At 47.3% G+C, this 25,685-nt stretch overlaps 1 protein-coding gene across 1 annotated transcript in view; it reads right to left on the reverse strand.

Annotated features, from left to right (window-relative positions):
* The window catches only part of CENPU (centromere protein U), a gene marked incomplete at its 5' end in the record, with an annotated part of 186,207 nt that overhangs the window by 80,304 nt on the left and 80,218 nt on the right, over positions 1–25,685 (reverse strand). The window contains 2 exons of the mRNA XM_082249264.1: positions 1,068–1,143; positions 13,244–13,364. Of these exons, the coding sequence (XP_082105390.1) occupies positions 1,068–1,143; positions 13,244–13,364 (197 nt within the window). The remainder of the gene's footprint in view (positions 1–1,067; positions 1,144–13,243; positions 13,365–25,685) is intronic.

Below are 25,685 nucleotides of genomic sequence, written 5' to 3' on the forward strand. Positions count from 1 at the left end.
CGGATGGTCCGGGAGTCACACTGTCTGAGGGTGATTGCACAGTTTGGTACTCCATATTGCAATTTGTAAAAAACGGACTACTGGCGCTTTAAGAGCGCCGATATCCACCACAGATAGAAGCAATCTGTAGGGAACCCCTGTAAACTAAACTGACAGCAGAAAGTGCAGGAATATGCCCGCAGGGACCGCAAGTACTGAACCACCTCAGACAAACCGTCCTCCTGATTCTTCCAGCAGCATGGAGAGAAAGACAGGAAGTGACCTCGGCCAGTAGGAAACAAATGGACAGGAAGTGATGTCGCCTGAGGAACGTCACACTGCTCAGCATAGCACAAGGGCTACACAAAGATGGATGCCCATACATATCAATAGGAAGCTACAGGGAAAACGGCTGTCCCAAACAAGTTTAAAAAGGAAAAAATGCTAGGACCAGAGATCCCAGCAAGGAATTAGGTCCTTACTCCTGACTAGGCAGAAAAAAACCTGAAGTCCTATAGCAGAAAGTGGGAAGTATACCCCCTATGACTGCCCTAGGGGCGTAGACAAATTTGTTGCCACCTAGTCCTACTCCTATGGAGAGCAGCATAACCCAAGGGTCAAAGAAGATATGGAGTCCGTCAATGAATGATATGTGTCCGTCAATGAATGAAAGAGAAATAGCTTTTTGATTTATGAATAGAGTAGTTCCTATTGCTCAAATAATTTACAGAAAATAGCAGTCTCATAATAAACACATAAGAAAAACATGACATAAAAACATGACTGAGGCTTTAACTACATTCCACTGTAATAGGCTGGAGTCATACCTTAAAATAAGGGGCTTTGGGCAATTCCTACTTTCTATCATTTTCAAAACATAGTGAAAAGAACCAGATGCTATGCTAGGTAGTCAACACCAGAACCAAACCTGCCAGCAATAAACTACTGCAGTGATATCGCTTTTTAAAGATACCACTATTAGGACAAGTAGATACTAACCTTCTATTGCTTTGAAATTCCACCTCAGTTTACATTTGTAAGGTGTGTATATTTATCTGAAATTAAAAGCATTTCTCTCCAATACTTACAGCTGCAGTTAGTTGATCTTTATAACTGAGGAAAAAATTATCCACTGCTTTTCTACATGCACCATTAATAGATTCCCTGTAAAAGAATGTTTTTAGCTTTTTTGAATAAGTTCAATGAATCATGTTTAATATTCTTTCTATAGAAATGCTCAATGATTGTACAAAGCAAAAAAAATGTCAATATAGGTTACTTTTAGGGATGTAAACACAGCTGCCTTTGAAAACACAGAAAACAGGTTTAAAAACTGAATTTTTGTGAAATCTTACCGTAAAATTCCTTTCTCTGAGTCCTCCGACAGTCGCCGCCCACTCATACAGTCTTCACCAATGGGTATTGACCTCTTATCCATAGGAGCAAGCTAGGCATAAGACTTGTTAAAAACAAAGTAATTTACATAGACACACCTATGGGGCTGTCCCACTGGTCCAATACTCCCCTGCTATCAGCCACCCCAACTCAGTTTGGTAGCAAGCAGTTAAAGTCCAAAGAACCCCAAATAGAGGGGCGGCGACTGTCAGAGGACTCAGAGAAAGGAATTTTACGGTAAGATTTTACAAAAATTACGTTTTCTCTTTCATCCTCTGACAGTCACCGCCCACTCATACAGTCTTCACCAATGGGATGTCCCAAAGCAGTGTAGACATGAGGGGTGGGAAAACGCAACCGTCAGAAAGGCAACGCAGCACCCACATCAGAGAAAGGAACCTTACATGATCAGAAAGGTATCCTCCGGTAACATAAAAGCTCAACTGGAGCAACAACCAGGGAAGCAAATAAACAAGGGGGAAACACCCCCAACAGTCAGGGCCCTGCAAAACTAGGGCCCCCTTAAGGCACTGCCGCACACAGAACTTTGCGGCCAAAAGAGGCATCTGCTGATGCCAGAAAATCAAGTTTATAAAGGTGTGCACAGATGACCAAGTCGCAGCCTTGCACACCTGGGCCACCTAAGCCTGATGCCGGAGGGCCCAGGACGTACTCACCACTCTGGTAGAGTGCGCCTTGACAGGGAAGGGTGGAACCCGTTCCTTAATCGAATAGGCCTGTCTGTCTGATCCATTTTGAAATGGTTGCCGCAGACGCAGCCATACCCTTCCGAGGTCCCTCAGGAAGGACAAAAAGAGAATCCGACTTCCGAAAGGATTCAGTGGACGATAGGTAAACCCTGATCGCCCTGACAACATCCAAGGAATGCAAAGCAGACTCCTTAGGATGTTCGGGATTCGCATAGAGCGAAGGCAGAACAATGTCCTCATTAAGGTGAAAGTCAGAAACCACCTTTGGAAGGAAAGACTGGTTTGGTCGTAAGACCACCTTATCCTTATGAACCACCGGGTAAGGGGAGCGGCAGGACAAAGCCGCCAACTCCAACACTCTGCGGGCAGAAGTGATCGCCACTAAAAAGGCAACCTTCTTAGACAGCAGAGGCAAAGAAATTTCCCTGATGTTTTCAAAAGGAGAATGCTGTAGAACGGACAGAACAAAGTTCAAGTCCCATGGAGGTAGAGGCGCCCTCTGAGAAGGGGCCAAATGACGCACACCTTGAATAAAGGTGCGAATCAAGGAGTTAAGACACCACGGGGTGCTGGAAAAGGACGGCCAGTGCAGATAACTGGCCCTTAATCGTGGTCAACGTAAGGCGCTGGTCCACTCCAGATTGTAGGAAGGCCAACACCCTCGCCACCGAGTAAGAACGAGGAGGGAAGCCCCTGGCTTCACACCAGGCAAAATAAGCCTTCCAGGTACGGTAATAAATCTTACCAGAGGAGGCCTTCCGTGCTTTGAGCAAGGTAGGAATGACCTCTGAGGAGAGACCCCTGTCTCAAGACCTGGCTTTCAACAGCCACGCCGTTAAAGCCAGCGACTGTAAAGCAGGATGGAAGATCGGTCCCTGAGACAGAAGATCGTCCCGTAATGGGAGCCGCCATGGAGGCTCGATGGCTAGTTGAATGATGTCCGCGTACCAAGACCGGCGCGGCCAGTCCGGTGCCACCAGAATCACCAACGTTGGTTCTGAGACCAACCTGCGAAGGAACCTGGACAACAACTGAATCGGAGGAAAGGCATACATCAGACGATATCGGTGCCAAGGCACCACCAGCGCATCCGAGGCGTCTGCCAGAGGATCGCGCGTTCTTGCCACGAACCTTCCCACCTTGTTGTTTAACTGAGACGGGAACAGATCCACATCCGGGGATCCCCATCACACACACAGCATTTGAAACACTTCCGGGTGTAGGGACCATTCTCCCTGGTCCAGGGTCTGGCGGCTCAGATAATCGGCCTGCCAGTTCTCCACACCTGAAATGTGAACTGCCGAGATCGCCGGTACGTGAGTCTCGGCCCAAGACAGAATGCTGGTCACTTCCTGGGCCGCCCGGGCACTCCTGGTGCCCCCTTGGTGGTTGATGTAAGCCACCGCAGTGGCATTGTCCGTCTGCACCCGTACAGGCCGGCCCTGAAGACGATCTGACCAATGGAGCAGGCACAGCCTGATCGCTCTCAATTCCAAGGTGTTGATCGGAAGAGAGGACTCCTCCACCGACCAAGTGCCCTGGGCAGACAGGTTGCCAAGGACGCCACCCCAGCCCGATAGGCTGGCATCCATGGTAATCACTGTCCACAGCAACGGCCGGAAGGATTTCCCTTCCGCTACGGCTGGAGACTGGAGCCACCACAGAAGATCCAATCTGGTCTGGCGACTCAGACACCCTCAGGTCCAAGGACTGAGGAAGCCTGTCCCATCTGGCCAGTATCTCCGCTTGGAGAGACCGCGCGTGAAACTGGGCAAATGGTATCGCCTCGAAGGCAGACACCATCAATCCCAGGGACCGGATACAGGTCCTGAGTGACGAGGATTTGTTGTCCCTGAGGGACCTGACCTCGTTCTGCAGGGTCCAGAGCTTGTCCTCCGGCAGAAACACCTTCGCTTGGGCGGAGTCCAGAACCATTCCCAAGTATGGGAGACGAAGAGAAGGACACCAAGTCGACTTCTGAAGGTTGATGGTCCATCCGAACTCCTGGAGCGTCTGAACCGTAGTGGACAGATCGCTCATCAGACTCTGACTGGCACTTGATCTTAACAGATCGTCCAGATATCCCAAGACCGCAATGCCCTGTGCCCGTAACAGGCCCAGAACAGGAGCCAACACTTTGGTAAAGACCCTTGGAGCCGAAGCGAGACCGAAAGGTAACGCCACGAACTGATAGTGTTCCTCCGCGATAGCGAATCGGAGGTACCTCTGATGACCCTCGAATATGGGGATGTGTAAATACGCATCCTTCAGGTCGATGGAGGCCAGGAAATCTCCCGGACTCAAAGAGGCCACCACCGAGCGGAGCGATTACATGCGGAACTTTTGAACGCGCACGAAGCGGTTCAGAGCTTTCAAGTCCAGAATCGGACGCACCTTGCCCTCCTTTCTGGGCACCGTGAACCGATTCGAGTAAAACCCCCGAAAACCTGTCCCGATGTGGCACCGGGACAATTATCCCCTGTGCGAGCAGATCCTGCACCGCCCGATGAAGATCTTGCAACTGATCTGGGGTCAAATGAAGATTTGAGGGAAAGAAACTGTCCGCCGGTCGCGAAAGGAACTCGTCTTGTAACCTGATCGAATGATTTCCTGAACCCACCTGTCCGGAATCCGGAGCAGCCAAGGTTGAAGGAAACCACGCAGATGTCCCCCCACCCCTGAAACGGGTGAGGGCGCCCCTTCAGGCAGTAATGGACTGGGCCACCTCACCAGCCTGGGCGGCTTTTGGTTTTCCCACCCAGGGCTTTCTCTGGCCACCCTGGCCCTTGAAGGGTTTTCCCTTGTCCTGCGCCTTGAAGGCACGAAAGGACCGCTGATTTGGTTTAAAGGAGGGACCCCGCTTACCGCGGAAGGACTTACCCCTAGGATTCTGGGGCAACAGTGTGCTTTTGCCTCCAGTGACACCCTTAACCAACTCATCCAGGGGTTCCCCAAAAAGGCGAGACCCCGCATATGGGATGTCGGACACCGTTTTCCTAGAAGTCTCGTCAGCCGACCAACTTTTCAGCCAAATCAGGCGACGGTTAAGCACCGCGACACTGGATAGACGAGCAGCTAACGGGCCTCATTTAAGGCCGCATCGCACAAGTACATGACCCCTTGATAAATCTGGTCCACCATCCCCAGTGTAGCAGGGGAAGCAGAATCAGCCACGAGGGTGCGTCTGAGCAACTTGGTCCAATCCGCCACGGCTTGAGCCACCATTACAGAGGCGAAAATAGGTTTCAGCATGGAACCCGCCACCATGTAAGCATGGCAGGCAAGTGATTCCAGCCTCCTATCCGTAGGATCCCTAAACACCGGAGAATCCTCGGTGGGTACCAGAGTGGCCTTGTTTAACCTGGCCACAGTGTGATCCACAGTAGGAGCCACACACCAGCGCGAATCCGCAGGAGACGCAAAGGGATAAAGAAGTTGAAACTTTTTGGGCACCACAAAAGTGCGCTTCAAGTTACGCCATTGTTCATTCACAGTAGCTTGAAACTCAGCGGGGCAAGGAAAAACCTGCGCCGCCTTACAGGATCTGTGTGTACCAAAAGAGGACACTATCCCCGGAGGATTGGGCTCATCCTCTAAATGTAGTGTTTCCTTAATGGCAAGGATTAGCGCATCCATAGCTGCGCGGTCTTCGGCCATCCCAGGGGGGGAATCATCCACCCCCACAACCTCCGCCTCCCCTTCACACTGGGAAGAGCGAAACCCTTCAAGGGGCACGCTACCTACGGCAACCATGTCAGACTCAGAATCAGAAGAAAAAGAGAGCCTAGGCCTTTTTCTGGTACCCTGTGCGGACATCAGAAAATCCACTTTGGACGACAAAAACGAAAGTGCAGCAGACAGTAGTCAGAGCAGAGGATTCAGAGGACCCTGAACCATCCACCAAGGCTGAGGGAAATTTGCTGTCCTGGGACTCCATAATAAAAAAACTTTTTTTTTTTTCCAAGGTACTGGCCCTTGAAGCGCACCGCGATCCCCCGCAGTACACCGCTATGAGGGACAATGCAATACGACCCCCAAGCATAATATAGCTAGACAGCCAGAGGTATTCCCACAAAAAGGACAGCAAGACAGACCCCACAAGTGTTACCTACACGCCTGCCGATCTCCTCTGTGCAGAAAGAGGAAGTGATGTCACCGCAATAGGCTGAACTAGGATTTTAGACTAAGGAAAAATGGTTGCCCATAGAAAGCAATGGGAGGCTTCGGGAAAATGGCCGCTGGCATGTGCTCAGAAAAAAACACATAGCCACACACAAGATGGAGCCGCAAGGCGCCAAAACACACTACATACACTGCTGTATTAGCGCCCACAGTGAAGCCAGCATGCTGCCCACACCTAAAATGGCGGACCGGCGGTTTTTAACTCCGCAGCGGTCGCCGCACGTGTCTGCACCTCCAAAACACCATAAAGTGACATAGGAGAGGGACCACCACAAACCCACATAGCGTACCAGCTGTGAGAGAGCCACCGCAGGGACCGGGACCAGGGAGCCCAAAAAACGCACAGACACGAGGGGATAACACAGACACACAAAACTGCCAACCCCAGACAGAGGCCCCACACAGAGTGTACTCACCGTACCCGATGGCGTGGGGTGCCTCTCGTCGACGGGAAACCTCCCACCCTCAGATGGCGGGGGTGCCGTCAGCCAAAAACGCAGGACGCTAGCAGTGCACGGAGAACCGTGGATGAGGCGTCCAGGCGAGGTAGCCACCTCGCAGGCTGCATCCCTGAGGACAGGTCGTTTTCAAAGCCAGGACGAACACATAGCCTGCTAAACGCTCGATGGCGGGCTGGGATTCCATAAGGCCCTCTGTCCTGGAACACCAGGACGACCAGTACGACTCCCAGCTCCGCTACGCCGTCATCATCTTGAAGAAGTGACTAACTAATGCTGATAAAATAAACAGCTAGTGGTGCAAAGAAAAAAACAATTTTTCAGAAATAAAATCATAGAAACAGAAGAAAGGCTGAGACCGTAGCCCCAGCACAGGGAGAGCCTATCTCACTCCTAACTAGGCAGAAGACAAACGGAGTTGGGGTGGCTGATAGCAGGGGGGTATTGGACCAGTGGGACAGCCCCCATAGGTGTGTCTATGTAAATTACTTTGTTTTTAACAAGCCTTATGCCTAGCTTGCTCCTATGGATAAGAGGTCAATACCCATTAGTGAAGACTGTATGAGTGGGCGGCGACTGTCGGAGAACGTAAGAGAAAACCTTTTTTATATACTTGACACTAGAGATGTAAAACTTCAGAAAATTTTGAAGCCACAGGAAAAAACAAGGACATTTTGGAAAAGTTGGAAAAAACATTCAGCGTGGAAACGTTTTACAAATTAAAAGTCATTTTGTTACACTTGGAACAGGAAATGCAGTGTATATAAAAGCATTATGCTTGAAATAAAAGTACAGCTTATACAGTAAATAAACTAAACTTGCTTTTTAAAATTTTATTTTATATTACAAATGGAATAATGACTGTATAAGTTAAGAACATTTCAACTATACATGAGACTAGGTTTCCCTTTCCCTCGTAATAATTTCAAAGCTTCCTGCCAATATGCATTTTTAGTTATGGACAATGCTGATCCAGAAGCATATATTGCTCTTGCAAGAGCTTGATAATTGTTCTCAATTTTCAGGTGTCGTTTTATCTATAAATGAATGGATTGTGTATTTTTGGGAGGCAGTGATTTGCAATACTTCCTTACTAGAAACACCTTGTGATGATCCAGAAAGAGCAGAGTGTTGCTGGAATGCGAACTTTGGAGGGAAAAGCTACTTGCACTTTCATTATGGCCCTCATCATTTCATTGCACAAAGTCATTTTAATGTCTTCAGAGCACCTCAGGCATGCAAGAATGTTTTTTTGTTATCCTTGTAGCATTTGGAAAAGAAGATTTCATCTCGCAATATTTGAATATTGCAGCTTTGCTCTCAGCAGAAACTGCGCTGTGGAAATGTCTCTGAACTCTAGAGGTTGGTCTCACTATTTTACTGAAAAAACTGTTTACTGACCAGACTATAGGTAAACAACATGCTGTGATAGTGAATTTATTAAAATGTTTAAAAAAAATAAACAAATTTATCAGGCCCTAATCTGCCAGATACGGGTGAGGGCGCCCCTTCATGCAGAGGCAGCTTTATCCGCAGGTCTGGAAGAACCCGCTTGTGGCTTGCCAGATCAGGTCCTCATGGAACCTCTGGTGGAGGCCCTGACTTTTGATCCCTTGTCTTGAGATCCTGAGAGACGAGAGGCCCTTAGGAGCACAGGAGAATGGCCCGTGTCTACGACGGGGCTCCATGCCCTTGTTAGCCTGCAGTACTCTCCCCCCCAGGAGACCCTTAACAATGTCATCCAAGGAAGCTCCAAACAGGCGATTACAGGAAAGTTGTAGACCACACTCCATTATGAGGGAACAAACGGACTTGTGACAACCATCATGGACAAACGGATGACCAAGAGAACAGTTGATGCGTTTCACAAATTAGATTTGCTTAATCATAACTCAATTCACAAACATAAGTGCATTATCGGAATAGGGTCATACACAGTTGAACATCCCTTAATCGATTAAATTAACTTCCATTGGGAAAACCCAACATAAAAAAGGATAAAAAGTTTACAAAGCTGTCATGTCCCATTCAGGTACTTACATTGTTATACAAGGATAAACAAAACCACAGAATACAATGCTAAAGTATACACGATTTGAACCAGGAGATCAGATAAGGCCTTCTTAGTAGTCTAGTCCACAGACCAGCATTTCAGCCAGACAAAACCATGAAGGACCACTGCTGACACAGACAGCCTAGAAATCAAAGGAACCGCATCCAAAGAGGCATCACAGACAAACTGTAGCCCCTGGACAACCTGGTCCGCAAGCTTTGCAAAGACAGGGGGAAGCTATTCTCCCTCCAGGTACCGGTGTAAAAGTTTAGCCCACTCGGTTTAGAATTTGCAACACCAGGGCAATAGTAATTACTGGACTAATTGCCAAACCAGCTGCAGCGCAAATATGGTGGGCCAGGGCATCCGTCCTCTTATTAGCTGGACCTTTAAAGGTCAGGGACTCCTCGACCGGGATAAAGGTTACTCAATTTGACCTGGAAACCGGAGAGTCCACTACAGATGGGACTATCCACCTTTTATGCCTCCGATGCAGCATCAGCTGCAACCTCTATTTCTAAAGTTTCATGCATTGACACAAGCAGTGCATCCACCAGCGCCTATTTAAACGCAGCTAGAGGAGCAGAGGATTCATCCTCACTATCTGATCACTCAGGGTGCATGGACACAGACCCAGTAGGGTCGCTATATACTGAGCTCACTCTGAAAACATAAACAGGGGAGGCTGCTGACTGCAATCTCGCAAAGGGGATACTGGAAAAGGGTCTACAAATGGACCACTTATTGGACCCCGCAAAAAAACAAGGGGGGGGGGGTCGCCCTCCACAGAGGACATAATAAAACATAGCACCCTTAAATGGAAGCCACCCGCCGTGATGCAGACACGCAGGTAGGATACCGTCCCTAAAACAAGGCAGGTGCCCCACACAATAAAAGTGGCAAGACTGTCATTAAAAATGAAGCACTCCCACAGCGCCACAGGAGATGCCAAGCTGACTATATGGCCCAGCAGGACGCACCCTAAATGTTTGTGGGGGCCCAGCCGCAATTACACGGATCATCAGCCCGGCAGATGCCCTAAGGAAGAGTGGGGGCTTTAGCTACACGCACTGGTGCTGCCCCCCCACGGTGGCGCCCGACTCAGCCGCATGGCCTAGTAGGCGCACCAGGAAGACCCGGTCAGCAGCAACTCCAAACAGCCCCCCTTAAGAGCATGTGGCAACTCTTTCAGGGGGGGGGGGGGGGACTGAAAGACCCACAAGTGACCGAAATTTTAGAGGGGCTGGGGGGAAGGGAGGGGAACCCAGGGGTCCGACCATCCCAGGCTCTTTAACACACCAGGAACAGGGTGGGCACCGCTCCGGACAGGACACTGCTCCATCGTAATATGGGTGCTGCTGGTCAGGAGGAAACGCTGCGACTCAGGCCGAAGCCAGTTCGTATACGTCCTCGCGAGACAATGAACTCGCAGGCCAGCCCCCATCCAGTGTGGCTATGTCGCGGTCGACCCAGTGTGGAACTGCGGTCTCCACGCACTTGCTGGCCGGACTGGGGGGATCCTAAAAATCTATATTATCCTGTTCGTCACCCAGTCTGGCACTTGATTGTAGTTCCCACAAAAAAATAAAATAAAAAAAGAGGAAACGATTTCCATTTTAAATTAAAAAAATTGCCAGGACCAGAGGTCTCAGCAAGGAACTAAGTCCTTACTCCTGACTAGGCAGAAAAAAAAAACTGTTTGTGCCTATAGAGGAGAGTGGGTGTATATACCCCCCTGGGACTGCCCATAGGCGTAGTCAAGCTTTTTCCTGCCTAGTGTCCTATTCCTGTAGGGGGCAGTATAACCCAATGGTTAAGAAGAATCAGGAGCTGTGTCGGTCAATGAACGAAAGAGAAATGGGATTTTTGTCTTACCGTAAAATCCATTTCTCTGATGTTCCTGGTCTTCTTAATCATCGAGTTATACGGCCCCCTATAGGAGGATGACACTAGGCAGACAAAAAAGCTTGACTACCCCTATGGGCAGTCCCAGGGGCTATACTCCCCACTCTCAGCTATAGGCACTCAGTTTTTTTTACAAGCAGTGTCTGAAGAAATCCAACTCTACAGAGGGGTGGGTGCTGTGTCCGTCAATGAACATCAGAGAAATGGAATTTACGGCAAGACAAAAATCCCATTTTCTCTGTTGTTCATTGACGGACACAGCTCCTGATCTCCTTAACCATTGGGACGTCCCCACTGTTTAGCGACAATATTTTCAAAGTAAGCGGAAAAGGGGAACACCCTTGCCGCTCTAGAGGGCTTGTGGGCGCCTAAAAGAACTGATGCCTCCGATGTAGCATCAGCCACATCCTCCCTTTTTAAAGTCTCATGCACAGATACAATGAGTGCATCCACCAGCGCCTTTTCATGCACGGCTACAGTAGCAGAGGAATCATCGTCACTATCTGAGAAATCAGGATGTGTGGACACAGAGCCAGCAGGGTGACTCGCGTCCGCGGAGGCCGAATCAGATTCAGGACCTGATGAGACAGGTAAAGGCGGGGGGACGCTTTTGCTAGCCCGTTTCCCTAGGACCAAATCCACCTTGGACAAGGACTCCAGGACTGCTGTCAGTGCAGTAAGGGATTGTTGTGACCCCGGAGGGCCCAGCAGCCTCTGATAGGGGATCAGGTGGGGAAATGTGCTCCAGGGACTTCATGAGTGAAAAAAGGGGGACCCACAAAAAAAGGTGTAAAAACACCGCTAGGGACACCCCCACTGTGCTGGCAGCACCACAGGTCGCCAGGTACAGAGCACAAACCGATCCTACAGCAGAGAGGGAGAGGACCCCACCAGACTCACCACCCACCGATCAGGCAACGCAGCACCAGGCAATCTGCACACACATGCGGAGATCAGGAAGAGAAAAATCTAGGATTCATCACCAGGGGATAAAGAAGGGGCTCCCACTGGCAAAATCACCGCCCATTGATGCTCCACAGTCATGGACGCCGCTTTTAGCAATGAGAAACCACTAGAAAATGGCCACCAAGGCTACAAAAACATAGCCGCTGAATCTACCGCACACAGGCTACAAGAAAATGGCACAACCACGTGGCTCCAGGGGGCCCAGGAGGGGTCCCAAGACCCCAGAAAACAACACCAGCAGGAAGGGGAGCCCTGGCAGAAGCCCCCACCAAGTACAGCCCCCTCCCAAAAGCCCCCCCACCAACCCTCGTCGTCAGCTCAGCACCCCAGACTGACCTGAAAAGGTGGTAAAGCCACCCCAATGGGAAGAGGGGTAGGCAGATGAGAGGCGAAGTGTCTGCAGGGACCGCGAGAGGGGGGGGCTGCATGGGAAGAAAACAACCCGGGGGGGAGGGGGGCGATCGTCCCAGGGAGGGGCCCACGTCCGCCTCAAAGCCCTCCAGGGGGAGGTTGGGGGGGGGGGGGGGACAGCTCTACTTACCATACCAGGAACAAGGTGGGCACTGCTCCAGAGAAAACCTCCTCTCCATCGAAATGGGTGGCTGTCGGCCAGAAGGAAGGCTGTGACTCAAGGCCGAGGCCGGGTCTTATGCGACCTCGCGAGACATTTACCTAACAGGACAGCCCCTGTCCAGTGGGGCTATGTCGCGGCGGACTTAGCGAGGAGCTGAGGCCTGTGCATGCTCCCTGGCCAGACTGGAGTGACCAATGGATTTAAAAAAATATCCAGCTGTTGCCCAGTCCAGCAGTTGATTGCAAATTCTCACAAGAAAAATAGAAAAATCCATTAAAAAGGAAAAAAATTGCCAGGACTGAAGATCCCAGCAAGGAACTAGGTCCTTACTCCTGACTAGGCAGAAAAAAAACTGAGTGCTTATAGCTGAGAGTGGGAGTATACCCCCTGGGACTGCCCATAGGCGTAGTCCAGCTTTTTTTCTGCCTAGTGTCCTACTCCTGGGGGGCAGTATAACCCAATGGTTAAGAAGATCAGGAGCTGTGTCCGTCAATGAACGAAAGAGAAATGGGATTTTTGTCTTACCGTAAAATCCATTTTTCTGATGTTCCTGGTCTTCTTAATCATCAAGTTATACGGCCCCCTACAGGAGGAGGAAACTAGGCAGCCAAAAAGCTTGACTACCCCTATGGGCAGTCCCAGGGGCTATACTCCCCACTCTCAGCTATAGGCATTCAGTTTTGTTACAAGCAGTTTTCCCGAAGAAATCCAACTCTACAGAGGGGTGTGTGCTGTGTCTGTCAATAAACATCAGAGAAATGGAATTGATGGTAAGACAAAAATCCCATTTTCTCTGTCGTTCATTGACAGACACAGCTCCTGATCTCCTAAACCATTGGGATGTCCCCACTGTTTAGCGACAATTTTGTCAAAGTAAGCGGAAAAGGGGAACATGCTTGCCGCTCTAGAGGGCTGTGGGTGCCTAAAGGAACCGACGCCTCCGATGCAGCATCATGAACGATAGAGGAAGTACTTTTTTCAGCTCTAGACAAATTTAGAGGTTATATAAATTTTATTTTACCTATAATGGTTAACCAAACCCTCACTCTCAAATAGTAGGACATCAAGTTCATTGACATCTTTGGCAGTTCCAGGTGTATCTTTTGGACTCCAGACAGTCATCTGTATTTTTTCTTTTTGCTCTATAATAGAAAAAAAGGATTTTTGAACACTCTGCAAAATTATTTCTTAGAGAATGTTGAGAGATAAAGGAAATCTTTTTCTACTGTATTATATTGCCACCTACAAGAGGACTGGACATTGGCAAAACAAAAAAGAAAAAAAAAAAAAAAAAAAAAGCTTTTAGGCCAGCCTAGGGTAACCCCCCCCTACTACCAGCATGTCTCAATTTTGTAGCAAAGTAGTACTGAAAGCATGACCATAAACATCAATGGATGACACCTGTTTTCCTCAATTGACTACAAGAAGAATTGGCAAGTACTAAAATATTTTCTTTTTCACATTGATTGAGGGATACAGGAAGTCTTAAACCTCTGGGACATCCAAAAGCAGTCCAACAGAGAAAAGGGTAAAATAGCAAACAAAGGCCCAGGAAAATAAAATAGAACAGGCAAATACCTGCAGTAAATCGATCTTTCTGAAAGAAACAGTGGCTGAGAGAGAGAAGGCTTTCACAGCCTGAAAGGTTAGAGTTTAACACAGCAGATCTTAAGAAAAGACATCCATTTCCCAGGTCGCTAGCAAAAAACGAAGGCATGCTGGTAGTAGGAGGGGGTTATACTGGGTTGGCCTACAGTTTTTCCGTTTGTCAGTGTCTAATCCTTCTATAGGCAGCAGTATAGTCTGAAATTTAAAGAGGAACTTTACCAGGATCATCAAAAGTAAAATAAAATGCACCCTTAAAATCTTTAAAAATGGCAAAACAAATAAGTTTTATCTTTTAAATGCAAGCTTTTGTTTACTCCAAACCTTTGTTTTTATCTCTTCACTACTGTGATCACAAAAGCCATATGCTGGAGGAATCTCTCTCCCTTTACCATATGGACACCCTACACACACTGATATGTACTCAGTTCTCTAACTTTGTTTGATTCCTTGGCTAAAGCATTGGCTGAGCATGTATGGTATTGGCAGCCAGCACTCTAGGAGTTGCCGGAAGACTTCTGTGATATGTGCTATTCATATCCCAGATGTCTGCAGGCAGTGAGCTACTACTCCCTCCCTTGCTCACGTGATTCTTTCCTAGGAAAGAAAAGCAAAAGCAGGGGAACATTAATGCAGAAAAATGGATTTACTGAAAAGAAAAAAGAATAACAATCTTGTTAAAGGAGGTGGCAAAAAAGTAAGACCAAAATGTACAAAATGATGAAGGTGTGCTTTAAAGACTTCCTGTGTCCGCCATTGGATGACAAAGAAACAGCATTATCTAAGACTCCGTAAGACCAAGCACGTATTCCTGATTCAAGTCTAAAGGATGGATGTGAACCATGCATAGAGAAGGCAGCCATCAACATGAATATTCTCCAGCACCACTCCAAGAATGGAAAATGAAAGATTTACTACTGTGAATCTAGAAGACTGAAAAGATTGTTATAAACTATGATATTACTATGAAACAAAAATATACATATGGCTCACACAGCTGTATTTAAAAAAAAAAAAGACCTAGTAAAAAAAGACTTTTAAATGTGGTAAAATGAAGAAATTATCTAGTAACAATACGCTTTACTTACACAGATATTTAAACATTAACAAAAGGATATGTCGAGTTCCATTCTGCAAAAAATCATTTAAATCTTGACTACATAACACAGCCCCAAAACATAAAAAAAAAACCTTTAGAGTCCAGAAGAATTATACAAAAATAAAATATAGACCCCCTGTGTCTATATATACTGTGTATATATTATATATGTATATAATATACTGGAGCATATTATATGAGGTAGGCAAATACATATCTGTTTAATGAATGGCCTATAGATTAGCTGTATTCCTATTGCAAAGATGGGAGTTTGAAGGGTTAATTATATGAAAGAATTTAATCATAAAGTAAAAAAAAGTCTGTTTTTTTTTTTCCATTAGGTTCTTTTACCCAGTATTAGGGTCCTTTCACACGAGCGCTCCGATCAGATCAGGCGGTCCGCTCTCATCCGATTCTCCCATAGAGATGCATAGGGCTCTGACACCTCCCTCTCCGCACACAGAGCGGAGAGGGAGCTGTCACCTGCCTGCTCAGGGGGGATCTGTGTTTACGATCCCCTGCTCAGCAGCGCGGATCCGCCTACGGAGGCGGACCGTGTAAAAGAGCCCTTAGGCTGTAAAGACTGTTTTAAACATGGGTATTTGACTTTGAAAGATATATTCAAGTGCAATGCATTTAAAGAATTTTAACAAACTAGTATAGGAACAGATGGCTTTTCACTGACTCTTTGTAATTTAAAGCTTAACGCTTACCGTATTTCCCCAAAAATAAGACCTAGTGTGATTTTCTTGGATGGCTGCAATATAAGTCCTACCCCAAAAATAAGCCCTAGTTAAAGTCCTTGTAAAATCATGTAATCTGGTCTGTAAAAAGTTTATATAATGTGCAGTGTGTCTTTGTGTAACATTATTGCGGAAAAACTAGATTTTTGTCTTACCGTAAAATAATTTTCTCTGATGTTCATCGACGGACACAGCTCCATATTTCTTTGACCCTTGGGTTATACTGCTCTCCATTAGAGTAGGACTAGGTGGAAACAAAATTTGACTACGCCCCTAAGGCCATCCTAGGGGGTATACTTCCCACTTCCCGTTATAGGACTTCAGTTTGTAACAAGCAGTGACAGAAGAATACATAACCCAACTCAACAGAGGGGTGGGTGCTGTGTCCGTCAATGAACATCAGAGAAAGATTTTACGGTAAGACAAAAATCCAGTTCTCTCTCTCGTTCACTGACCGACACAGCTCCATATCTTCTTTGACCCTTGTGACGTCCGAAAGCAGTGTCAACATAAGGGGTGGGAAAAACACAGCAATGCACATAATTCCAAAAAAAGGGCTAAACATAGCCAACCAGGTAAACCAGGAGCTCAACCAGGAACAACTGGAACTCACCACCCAGAAAGAATACACCTTCAAGAGGCAGGAGTCTCTGCAACAGCAGCCTGCAAAACTTTGTGGACGAACGCAGCATTTGCAGATGCAAATACTTTCACCTTGTGGGCACAAGGAAGGGAACACAATGTCTTATTTCAAATGGAAACCCGAGATGACCTTAAGAAGGAACGAATGACAGGGACGTAGCACCACTTGTCCCTGTAAACCACCAGGTAAGGTGATCAACAGGACAATGCAGCCTGTACCGACACCCAAAAAAACTACCTTCTGTGACAGAGCAAGCAGAGATAGTTCACGCATATTTTCAAAAGGCGGTCTTTGAAGAACTGACAGAACCAAATTGAGATCTCTCACGGAGGTACCAGAGACCTTACCAGAGGAGTCAAGCGGCGACCCCCCTGGACAAAGTGTGAACCAAAGAATTCATAGCCAACAGCCATTGGAAAAAATTGCCAAAGCAGAAATCTGGCTCTTGATGGTGCCCAGAGCCAAACTTTTATCAACACTTTGTTGTAGAAACTCCAGCAGACGGGACACCGAAAAGGAATGGGGAGCAACCCCCCCGAGACTCACACCAAAAAATGTACGTCCTCCAAACTCGATGATAAATCTTTCTAGAGGTAGATTTTCTAGCTTTTAACAGAGTAGGAATCACCAAATCCAACAACCCTCTATCCTTCAGTACCTGGCTTTCAATAGCCAGGCCATTAATGCCAGCGACCGTAAAGCAGGATGGAAGATCGGCCCTTGAGACAAAAGATCTTTTCCGAGAGGGAGTCTCCAAGGAAAATCAGCTACCAGCCTTGTGAAGTCTGCGTACCAATCTGGAGCCATCAGAATGACTGTAATCCCTTCTGCTTTGATTCTGCGCAGAAGCCCCGGCAGAGGCTGTAGTAGATGAAAAGCGTAAATCAAACTATACTGACCCCAAGGGGCCACCAGAGCGTTGGCCAAAGGATCCCGAGATCTTGCCACAAACCTCTGAACCTTCCGCTTGAGACGAGAGGCCAACAGGTCCACATCGGGAGTCCCCCACCGGAGACATAGTTGTTAAAACACTTCAGGGTGAAGAGACCATTCGTCCGGACTTAGGGCCTGCCGACTGAGGTAGTCCACCTGCCAATTTTCGACCCCTGGAATATGCACAGCAGAGAGGGCTGGAAAATAGCGTTCTGCCCACCTTAAAATTTCCGGCTACTTCTCTGGCCGCCAGGGCACATTTTGATGATTGACATATGCCACAGCCGTGGCATTGTCCGACTGAATCCTTAACAGACACCCCTGCAGACTATCCGTCCACAGGGACAGGCAAAGCCTGATCGCCTGAATCGTCAGGATATTGATCGGCAGACCGGACTCCTCCTGAGTCCAAACCCCTTGAGCCAAATCCATGCTTAAGACACCTCCCCACCTGGACAGGCTGGAGTCCTTGGTAACCACTTTGAAGTACAGGGGGAGAATGGACTTCCCTTGTCGAAGCGCCGGGGCACAGAGCCACAAAAGCAAGGATCCCCTCGCACCCCGACTCAACAAGATCAGATTGTCCAGAGATTGAGGATTCTTGTCCCATTTGTCAAGAATATCCTTTTGCAGAGGAATGGTATGAAACTGAGCAATCAGAACTTCCTTGGAGGCGGATACCATCAAGCCCGGCATTTGAATGCACATCCTGAGAGACGACCAACTGTTGGACAACAGGAGCCGAATCGCATGCTGCAACTTCAGCAGTTTCACCTCCAGGAGAAACACCCGGGCTGAGGCTGAATCCAGAGTCAGGTCCAGGTAGTCCAGCTTGTTGGACAGAGTCAGAGCTCTGAATTTCTGAAAATTCAGCATCCAGCCGAACTCTCGCAGAGTTTGCACAGTGATGTCCAGATTGTCTTTTAAGACAGAGACTCTGCCCGCAGAAGGAGACCAGGTACCCAAGTACCATGATTCCCCTCTGCCTGAGCAAGGCTAACACCGGGGCCAACACTTTTGTGAACACCCGAGGAGCAGAGGTGAGAGTGCAAGGCAATCTCCTTGGGATGTTTAGGCTTAGGACATAGGAAGGCACCACAATGTCTTCATTAAGATGAAAATCCAAGATGGTGGACGCGTTCTAAGTGAGCTCCAGTCAGGCTCCGCTCTCTCTATTCCCCCTGCACAGCTTTGTGAGCTTCCAATTGCTTCAGGAGTGAGTGACCCTACCCTTCCCTACTCCTCTGTAACAGCCCATGGTGAAAATCAGCTACCAAAAGCCATATCCAAGGCCTTCTGCAGCTATGGAGCAGTTCCTGACTAGGCCTGCATCCCGGGCCTCGATTTCTCAGGATGAACCGCACGATCGGGACACAATACCCCCGGCTCTAAACTTTTCACAGGCAGCTCCCCCCGTCCCCAGGGGACCCTCTATGCAGCCCCTATTAACACCTGAGCTCCTAGATGAGAAATTTCAAACAGTTTTGCTCCAGCTGACTCGCAATATAGCTCAGGAAGTTGGGAAATTATCCCAGGAACTGAGGGGGGAAATTGATCAAATTGGGGAACAAACAGATGCCCTGGAAACTAAGTTGGATAACATGATCCAATATGTGCAAGCCCTTGAGGAGGAATATTCGTCCTTGAAACACTCAGTTTCAGTTACAAATTCACCAGGAAGAGCTGGAAAATAGGGAATGGCGCCAGAATCTACGCATTAGAGGAATATCAGAAAATGTGCCTGATAATAAGATCTGTCCCTATCTCCTGGGCTTATTCAATTTTCTTGCGCCTAATATTGCTGACATAGACTGGCGGCTGGACCCCTAAGCCTCTTGCAGGGGCCAGGCCGAGAGATGTTGTGGTCCGTTTTCACTACCATAATAGCAAGAAGGCCCTCTCGGTGACCACTCGCAACCGCTCCCACATTGAATACAAAGGTGACAAGATTTACATTTTTAGTGATTTATCTCCAATCACATTGGGGAAGAGGCAGTCTCTATGTCCCATCACTGCTCACCTCCAATCCAATAAAGTCCCGTACTACTGGGGCTTTCCTTTCCGCTTGAGTGTTATGAAGGATAGAGTACAACATTCCCTGCGAGACATCCTCCTTAAAAGCTTAGGCCTTCCTCCACTCCCGGCTGAAAAGTCTTCTCCACCGCCTTCTACGCCACGAGCTCCCTCTGCACCTACCAGGATCTGGACTCCTGTTCGAGAACCCTCGAAGAAGACCTCCTCTACACCCTAACATTCCCGTCTGAGCAAGTACCCCACCTGATTTCCTCCATGTCCGCTCTCTAGGATACAGCTTTGGCCTCAGGCCCTACGTGTTCACCAAGGCTCCCTTCTGTTTTACACCTTGTTCGCTTCTGGACAGATAACAGATCCCATGGCCCAGTCCGGAGGTTGTATCGTTATTTATTTTTCACTAACTCTTGGGTCAGAGAGGGAGGTTGTGACCCCTCTCTTGCGGAACCGCCATGTCTTCACACAGACCGCGTGGCACAATCCACGGGTTCCCGAGTTTTTTTTTTTACTCTGGTTTTTCACTGTTTGGCTGTTTTTTTCCTTGCTATTTAGGCCTTTGTGGCCTTATGTTTGTTTTGCTTCTGACTTTATTATGAGACTTTTTTCTTCATTTTTTCATTGTATGACCTTTTTTTCCAAAATACATTTTTTCTCCTTGTATACCCTGGGGATGCCCCCGTCCCTTACAGGATCCATGTGCCTTCTACTTCTGCATACCTATGGCTTTAAAACTTTTATCATACAATGTTAAAGGTCTGAACTCCCTTAAAAAACAATGGACTGCTCTCAAAGAGTTTAGGGGGTCCAGGGCTGATGTGATTTTGATTCAGGAGATGCACTTCCGCCCCGGAGGCTCTTTCATGTTCGCCTCTAGATATTTTCCCCACTCGTTTGTAGCATCAAACTCATCTGGAAAGGCCGGAGTGGCGATCTAGTTAAGCGCACCTGCCCTCTCCGGATTAAGTCCTCTCGTCTAGACCCTCATGGTCGCTATGTGATCTTGGAATGTAAATATATTTGTCTACCCATTTTGTACTAATGAATATGTATGTTCCAAACAGTGGGCAGATAAAAAAAAATTTCTGACACTTTAGAGCTTTTGGAAAAATCCCCCCACCCGTTCACTATTGTGGACGGTGATTTTAATGTGTTTTTTTTTTCCTCATCACTAAGTCTCCCTCCTCAATGGAGTCCCTGCCCGCCTGCTTTTGGAGGCTGATACGGACCCACCATCTGTTTGGCGCTTGGAGGATCAAACACCCAACCGGCAAACAGTTTTCCTTTTACTCCTCCTCACATAAGATGTTTTCCAGACTAGACTACTTTTTTGTTTCTGCACCGCCCTTGACTAGTGTAGTGTCGTCTGAGCTGGGTCTGATTACCTTGTCCGACCACGATCCACTTTCCCTTGACTTGTCTTTATCGGGGGCATTTCCTAGAAAATGCCATTGGCAACCGAATGAGTTCCTGTTGAATCAACCGGCTACTATAGAATCATTCTCACAGGCCTTGTCTGAATTCTTTGAGTTGAATGTGGGTTCTGTGGAAAGGGAGTCCACCCTGTGGGAGGCTCACAAGGCTTTCTTTAGAGGTCAATGTATATCCACTGGCTCTCGCCTAAAGAAAAACCTGGCGGCTCAGAAAGTAGCCCTTTTGAGCAGGTTGAGAGCCACCGAGTGTCGCCTTTTGACCTCCCCCACGGTGACCCTTCTCCGATTGGTCACGGCTCTCCGTGACCAACTCAAATCCATAACTTTATCTGCCACCCCCAAATCATTGCTTTGGGCAAAAAATGTTTGAGTTCTCCAATAAACCCCATAGAATGCTAGTGTCTAGGCTCAACTCCCGCCCCTTCCATTCTTTCCCTGACATCCTAATTCAGTCAGATGGAGTTCCTACCCATTGTCCCCAGACTATGGCCATTTTGGGGAATTTTACCAGAAACTTTACAATTGCCTCTCTCCACCCGCCTTTCGCACAGAATTCCCTAGACACTTTTCCGGAGGACATTCCCCTTCGGAACTTATCCCCTTCGGATCGCCGACAACTAAACGCTCCTATCACATTTGAGGAACTCTCCACCACGGTTAAACATTTACCTGCCCATAAGTCCCCTGGCCCTGATGGGCTTCCTTATACATATTTTAAGACTTGCATATCCTGGCTCCTCATATGTAATCCCTATACAACTCTTTACTAGATGGAAAGGTTCATCATACTCTCACTCCTTTATTACTGTTATACCGAAGCCGGGTAATGATAACTACAGACCTATAGCACTCTTGAATTCTGATTACAAGATATTTATGAAAATCCTTGCCAAACACCTTTCCCTACTGCTTCCCAAATTGATAGACAAGGATCAGGTGGGCTTTGTCCAAACTAGACATGCTGGGGACAACACTAGGTGCACCATAGACCTGATTGATATGCTGAATAGGGTGAAACGTCTTGCTATTATTTTGATTCTGGATGCCCAAAAGGCGTTCGATGTATGTTTGCTGCACTGTATAGATATGTTTTTAAAGGTCCCTTTATTTTTCAGCTCTACGGGCTCTCTATTCTAACCCCACCTCTCAGGTTCGGATGTCTTCTTTTCTGTCACAGACCTTCCAGGTGTCCAATGGTACTAGGCAGGGCTGCCCGTTATCCCCTCTCCTCTTTATACTGTGTCTAGAGCCCCTAGCAACTGTCATCCGGGCCCATCCGGACATATGGGGAATCCCCATGCGACAGAGGGAGTATAAATTGTCTTTATTTGCAGATGACATACTGCTGACATTGACCTACCCCCGCCTTTCCCTTCATGCTCTGTTGTCTAAATTTAGCCTTTTGTCGGGCTATAAAATTAATACCTCCAAGACAGAAGTTTTGCCCCTTCCTATTCCCCCGGAAGACCTCCTGGCTCTGCAGCAAACATACCCGTATAGATGGACCTTAACTGCCCGCAAATATTTGGGGGTACTGATTACACCTACATATTCATCTATTTACCCGGTTAACTATCTGCCTCTATTTAAAGACATTAGGGACATGCTCAACCGCTGGAATTCTTATCCTATTTCCTGGCTAGGCAGGATTAATGTCCTGAAAATGTCCATTTTAGCTAAGTTGCTCTACTTCTTTGAAACGCTCCCGGTGCAGATCCCCATGTCCCAGTTAAAGACGGTCAAACGATGGTTTCTAAACTTCATATGGAACAATAGGGCTCACCAAGTGGCAGGCTCAGTGATCTTCTCCCCCAAAAATAGGGGGGGTCTGGGTGCTCCTGATGTCCTTAAATATTATTTTGCATTCCACCTTCGCTCGATCGCTTCCTGGACATCTCAGGAGGCATTGAATAGATGGGTCAGAGATTGAAATGGGCTCCTTGTAGCCATACCATCCCTGCTCTTTGATATTGTCTTCCTCATCTCCCCTAGACCCCAAACCTCCTCCCTGACAGTCTGTCGCAGACCTGCGTATTGCCTTGGGCACAGGCAGGCCTTTTTCAATTACGCCAATTTGTTCATCTAATCACCCGCAGGTTTCGCACATTTGCAGACCTGCAGTCCAAATATCACATTCCGAAACATGCCTTCTACTTCTATCTCCAAATTAAACATTTTTTTTCTTCGTTCATGCCCTCAATGGTTTTATCCAAACCCACTGCATTTGAACTCCTTTGCACTCAAGGCCCACATAAACCTCACCTTATCTCCTCTATTTATAAGATTCTCCACAATGCCACACCAATATCCACAGACTCTCACTCCTATACGAGTAAATGGTCCTACATCCTACAATGTTCTATCACCCTCCCAAATTGGGATAAAATTTGGTCGTCTACATCCAAGATCTCTAGATGTGTGGTGCAGAGAGAGACAGCCTATGAAGTACTGCTATTCTGGTATAGGACTCCGGAAGTTCTCCATTGCCAAAACCATTCTCTTACCCCCTTGTGTTGGCGCTGTGGCAAAGCTAGTAGGTACACATTTTAATAAAATTGGTTGTGGAGGGGGAGGTCATGGCCTCAGAAAAGTCAAAAAGATATAGTGGCACCTTCCCCCATATGGCAACAATTTGGAAAAAAAGGGGGGGGGGTGTTACAGATCCACCGGGTGGATGTCACTCCGAAGAGCCTAAGCATTGCATATAAAAGGAAAAGGATAGAAAGGAAAGACAGAGGAGAAGGTAGAGAAAAGGGAAGAGCAAAGAGTAGCAAGGACAAAACCAACAGTATGACCTGAGGGTTATTTGGGGTAGATAACGGAAAGCCACAAGTTACACAAGTGGAGTTAAGCCATGGGATGCGGTGGGCAAGTAATGTGAAGGAGTAGGGTCCCCTGCGGCCTCTATCAAGGTTGGACCCAAAGGGGAACCAAAAGTGGAGGTGTCCCAAGCATCCCATGTCTTATTAAAGTGAGGGATGGTGTCCCCCACCAATGCCGTCATATATTGCATTCTACGTATATCAGTAATTGAGTTAGATTGGGTGGGGAAGTAGACAACCAACGTAGCGGCATTAACCTCTTGGCTGCCAGCAAAATAAAAGAAGCAAGTTTGTTTGAAATTTTACTATGGAATGAAAGGGAAGGCCCAAGAGATAATGCAGCGGGTCCAACGGCAAAAGGCAATCCAGTACCTGTTGGAGCAGGAACATTACTGAGGACCAAAAGGGTTCAATAAGCTCACACTGCCAAAAAATATAAAAATGTGTACAAAAATGGGGGGGTTACAGATCCACCGGGTCGGTAGAGCTGTAACAAGGGGGATTTAAATGTGCCTCTAGAATGAGTGTATATACATACAAAAAAGAAAAAAAACTTTTTATAAAAAAATGGTACAGAATTTGGGAAAGAATTAGGGACCATGCAGCCTACACCAAAGGTGGGGACTTGGAAAGTCCGATAGCTAGACATATAGCTCAAACACACAGATATAAATGTCCAAACTTTAAATTCTTTGCATTAGAAAGGATCCATCCTGGTCCCAGGGGAGGTCCTTTCGATAACATCATCCTCCAGAGAGAGTCGCGTTGGATTTTTTCCCTAAATGCATGTGTCCCCCCCAGGGTTAAATGAGCATCTTAGTTTTGCTCCCCTTTTAGAGGAGTAATATGTTCATCTCTTACCCTTTGTTCTATTTTTCATCTTGGTCATGTTGTCTCTGTAAATATGTACAGTGGGTACGGAAAGTATTCAGACCCCCTTAAATTTTTCACTCTTTGTTATATTGCAGCCATTTGCTAAAATCATTTAGGTTCATTCTTCTTCCTCATGAATGTACACATAGCACCCCATACTGACAGAAAAACACAGAATTGTTGACATTGTTGCAGATTTATTAAAAAAGAAAAACTGAAATATCACATGGTCCTAAGTATTCAGACCCTTTGCTCAGTATTTAGTAGAAGCCCCCTTTTGATCTAATACAGCCAGGAGTCTTTTTGGGAAAGATGCAACAAGTCTTTCACACCTGGATTTGGGGATCCTCTGCCATTCCTCCTTGCAGATCCTCTCCAGTTCTGTCAGGTTGGATGGTAAACGTTGGTGGACAGCCATTTTTAGGTCTCTCCAGAGATGCTCAATTGGGTTTAAGTCAGGGCTCCGGCTGGGCCATTCAAGAACAGTCACGGAGTTGTTGTGAAGCCACTCCTTTGTTATTTTAGCTGTGTGCTTAGGGTCATTGTCTTGTTGGAAGGTAAACCTTCAGCCCAGTCTGAGGTCCAGAGCACTCTGGAGAAGGTTTTTGTCCAGGATATCCCTATACTTGGCCGCATTCATCTTTCCCTCGATTGCAACCAGTCGTCCTGTCCCTGCAGCTGAAAAACACCCCCACAGCATGATGCTGCCACCGCCATGCTTCACTGTTGGGACTGTATTGGACAGGTGATGAGCAGTGCCTGGTTTTCTCCACACATACCGCTTAGAATTAAGGCCAAAAAGTTCTATTTTGGTCTCATCAGACCAGAGAATCTTATTTCTCAAGATCTTGGAGTCTTGAACTCCATGCGGGCTTTCATGTGTCTTACACTGAGGAGAGGCTTCCGTCGGGCCACTCTGCCATAAAGCCCCGACTGGTGGAGGGCTGCAGTGATGGTTGACTTTCTACAACTTTCTCCCATCTCCTGACTGCATCTCTGGAGCTCAGCCACACTGATCTTTGGGTTCTTCTTTACCTCTCTCACCAAGGCTCTTTTCCCCCGATAGCTCAGTTTGGCCGGACGGCCAGCTCTAGGAAGGATTCTGGTCGTCCCAAACGTCTTCCATTTGAGGATTATGGAGGCCACTGTGCTCTTAGGAACCTTAAGTGCAGCAGAAATCTTTTTGTAACCTTGGCCAGATCGGTGCCTTGCCACAATTCTGTCTCTGAGCTCTTCAGGCAGTTCCTTTGACCTCATGATTCTCATTTGCTCTGACATGCATTG

This window comes from Pelophylax lessonae (assembly GCF_965119305.1).
Source record: "Pelophylax lessonae genome assembly, chromosome: 1".
Classification (NCBI taxonomy): domain Eukaryota; kingdom Metazoa; phylum Chordata; class Amphibia; order Anura; family Ranidae; genus Pelophylax; species Pelophylax lessonae.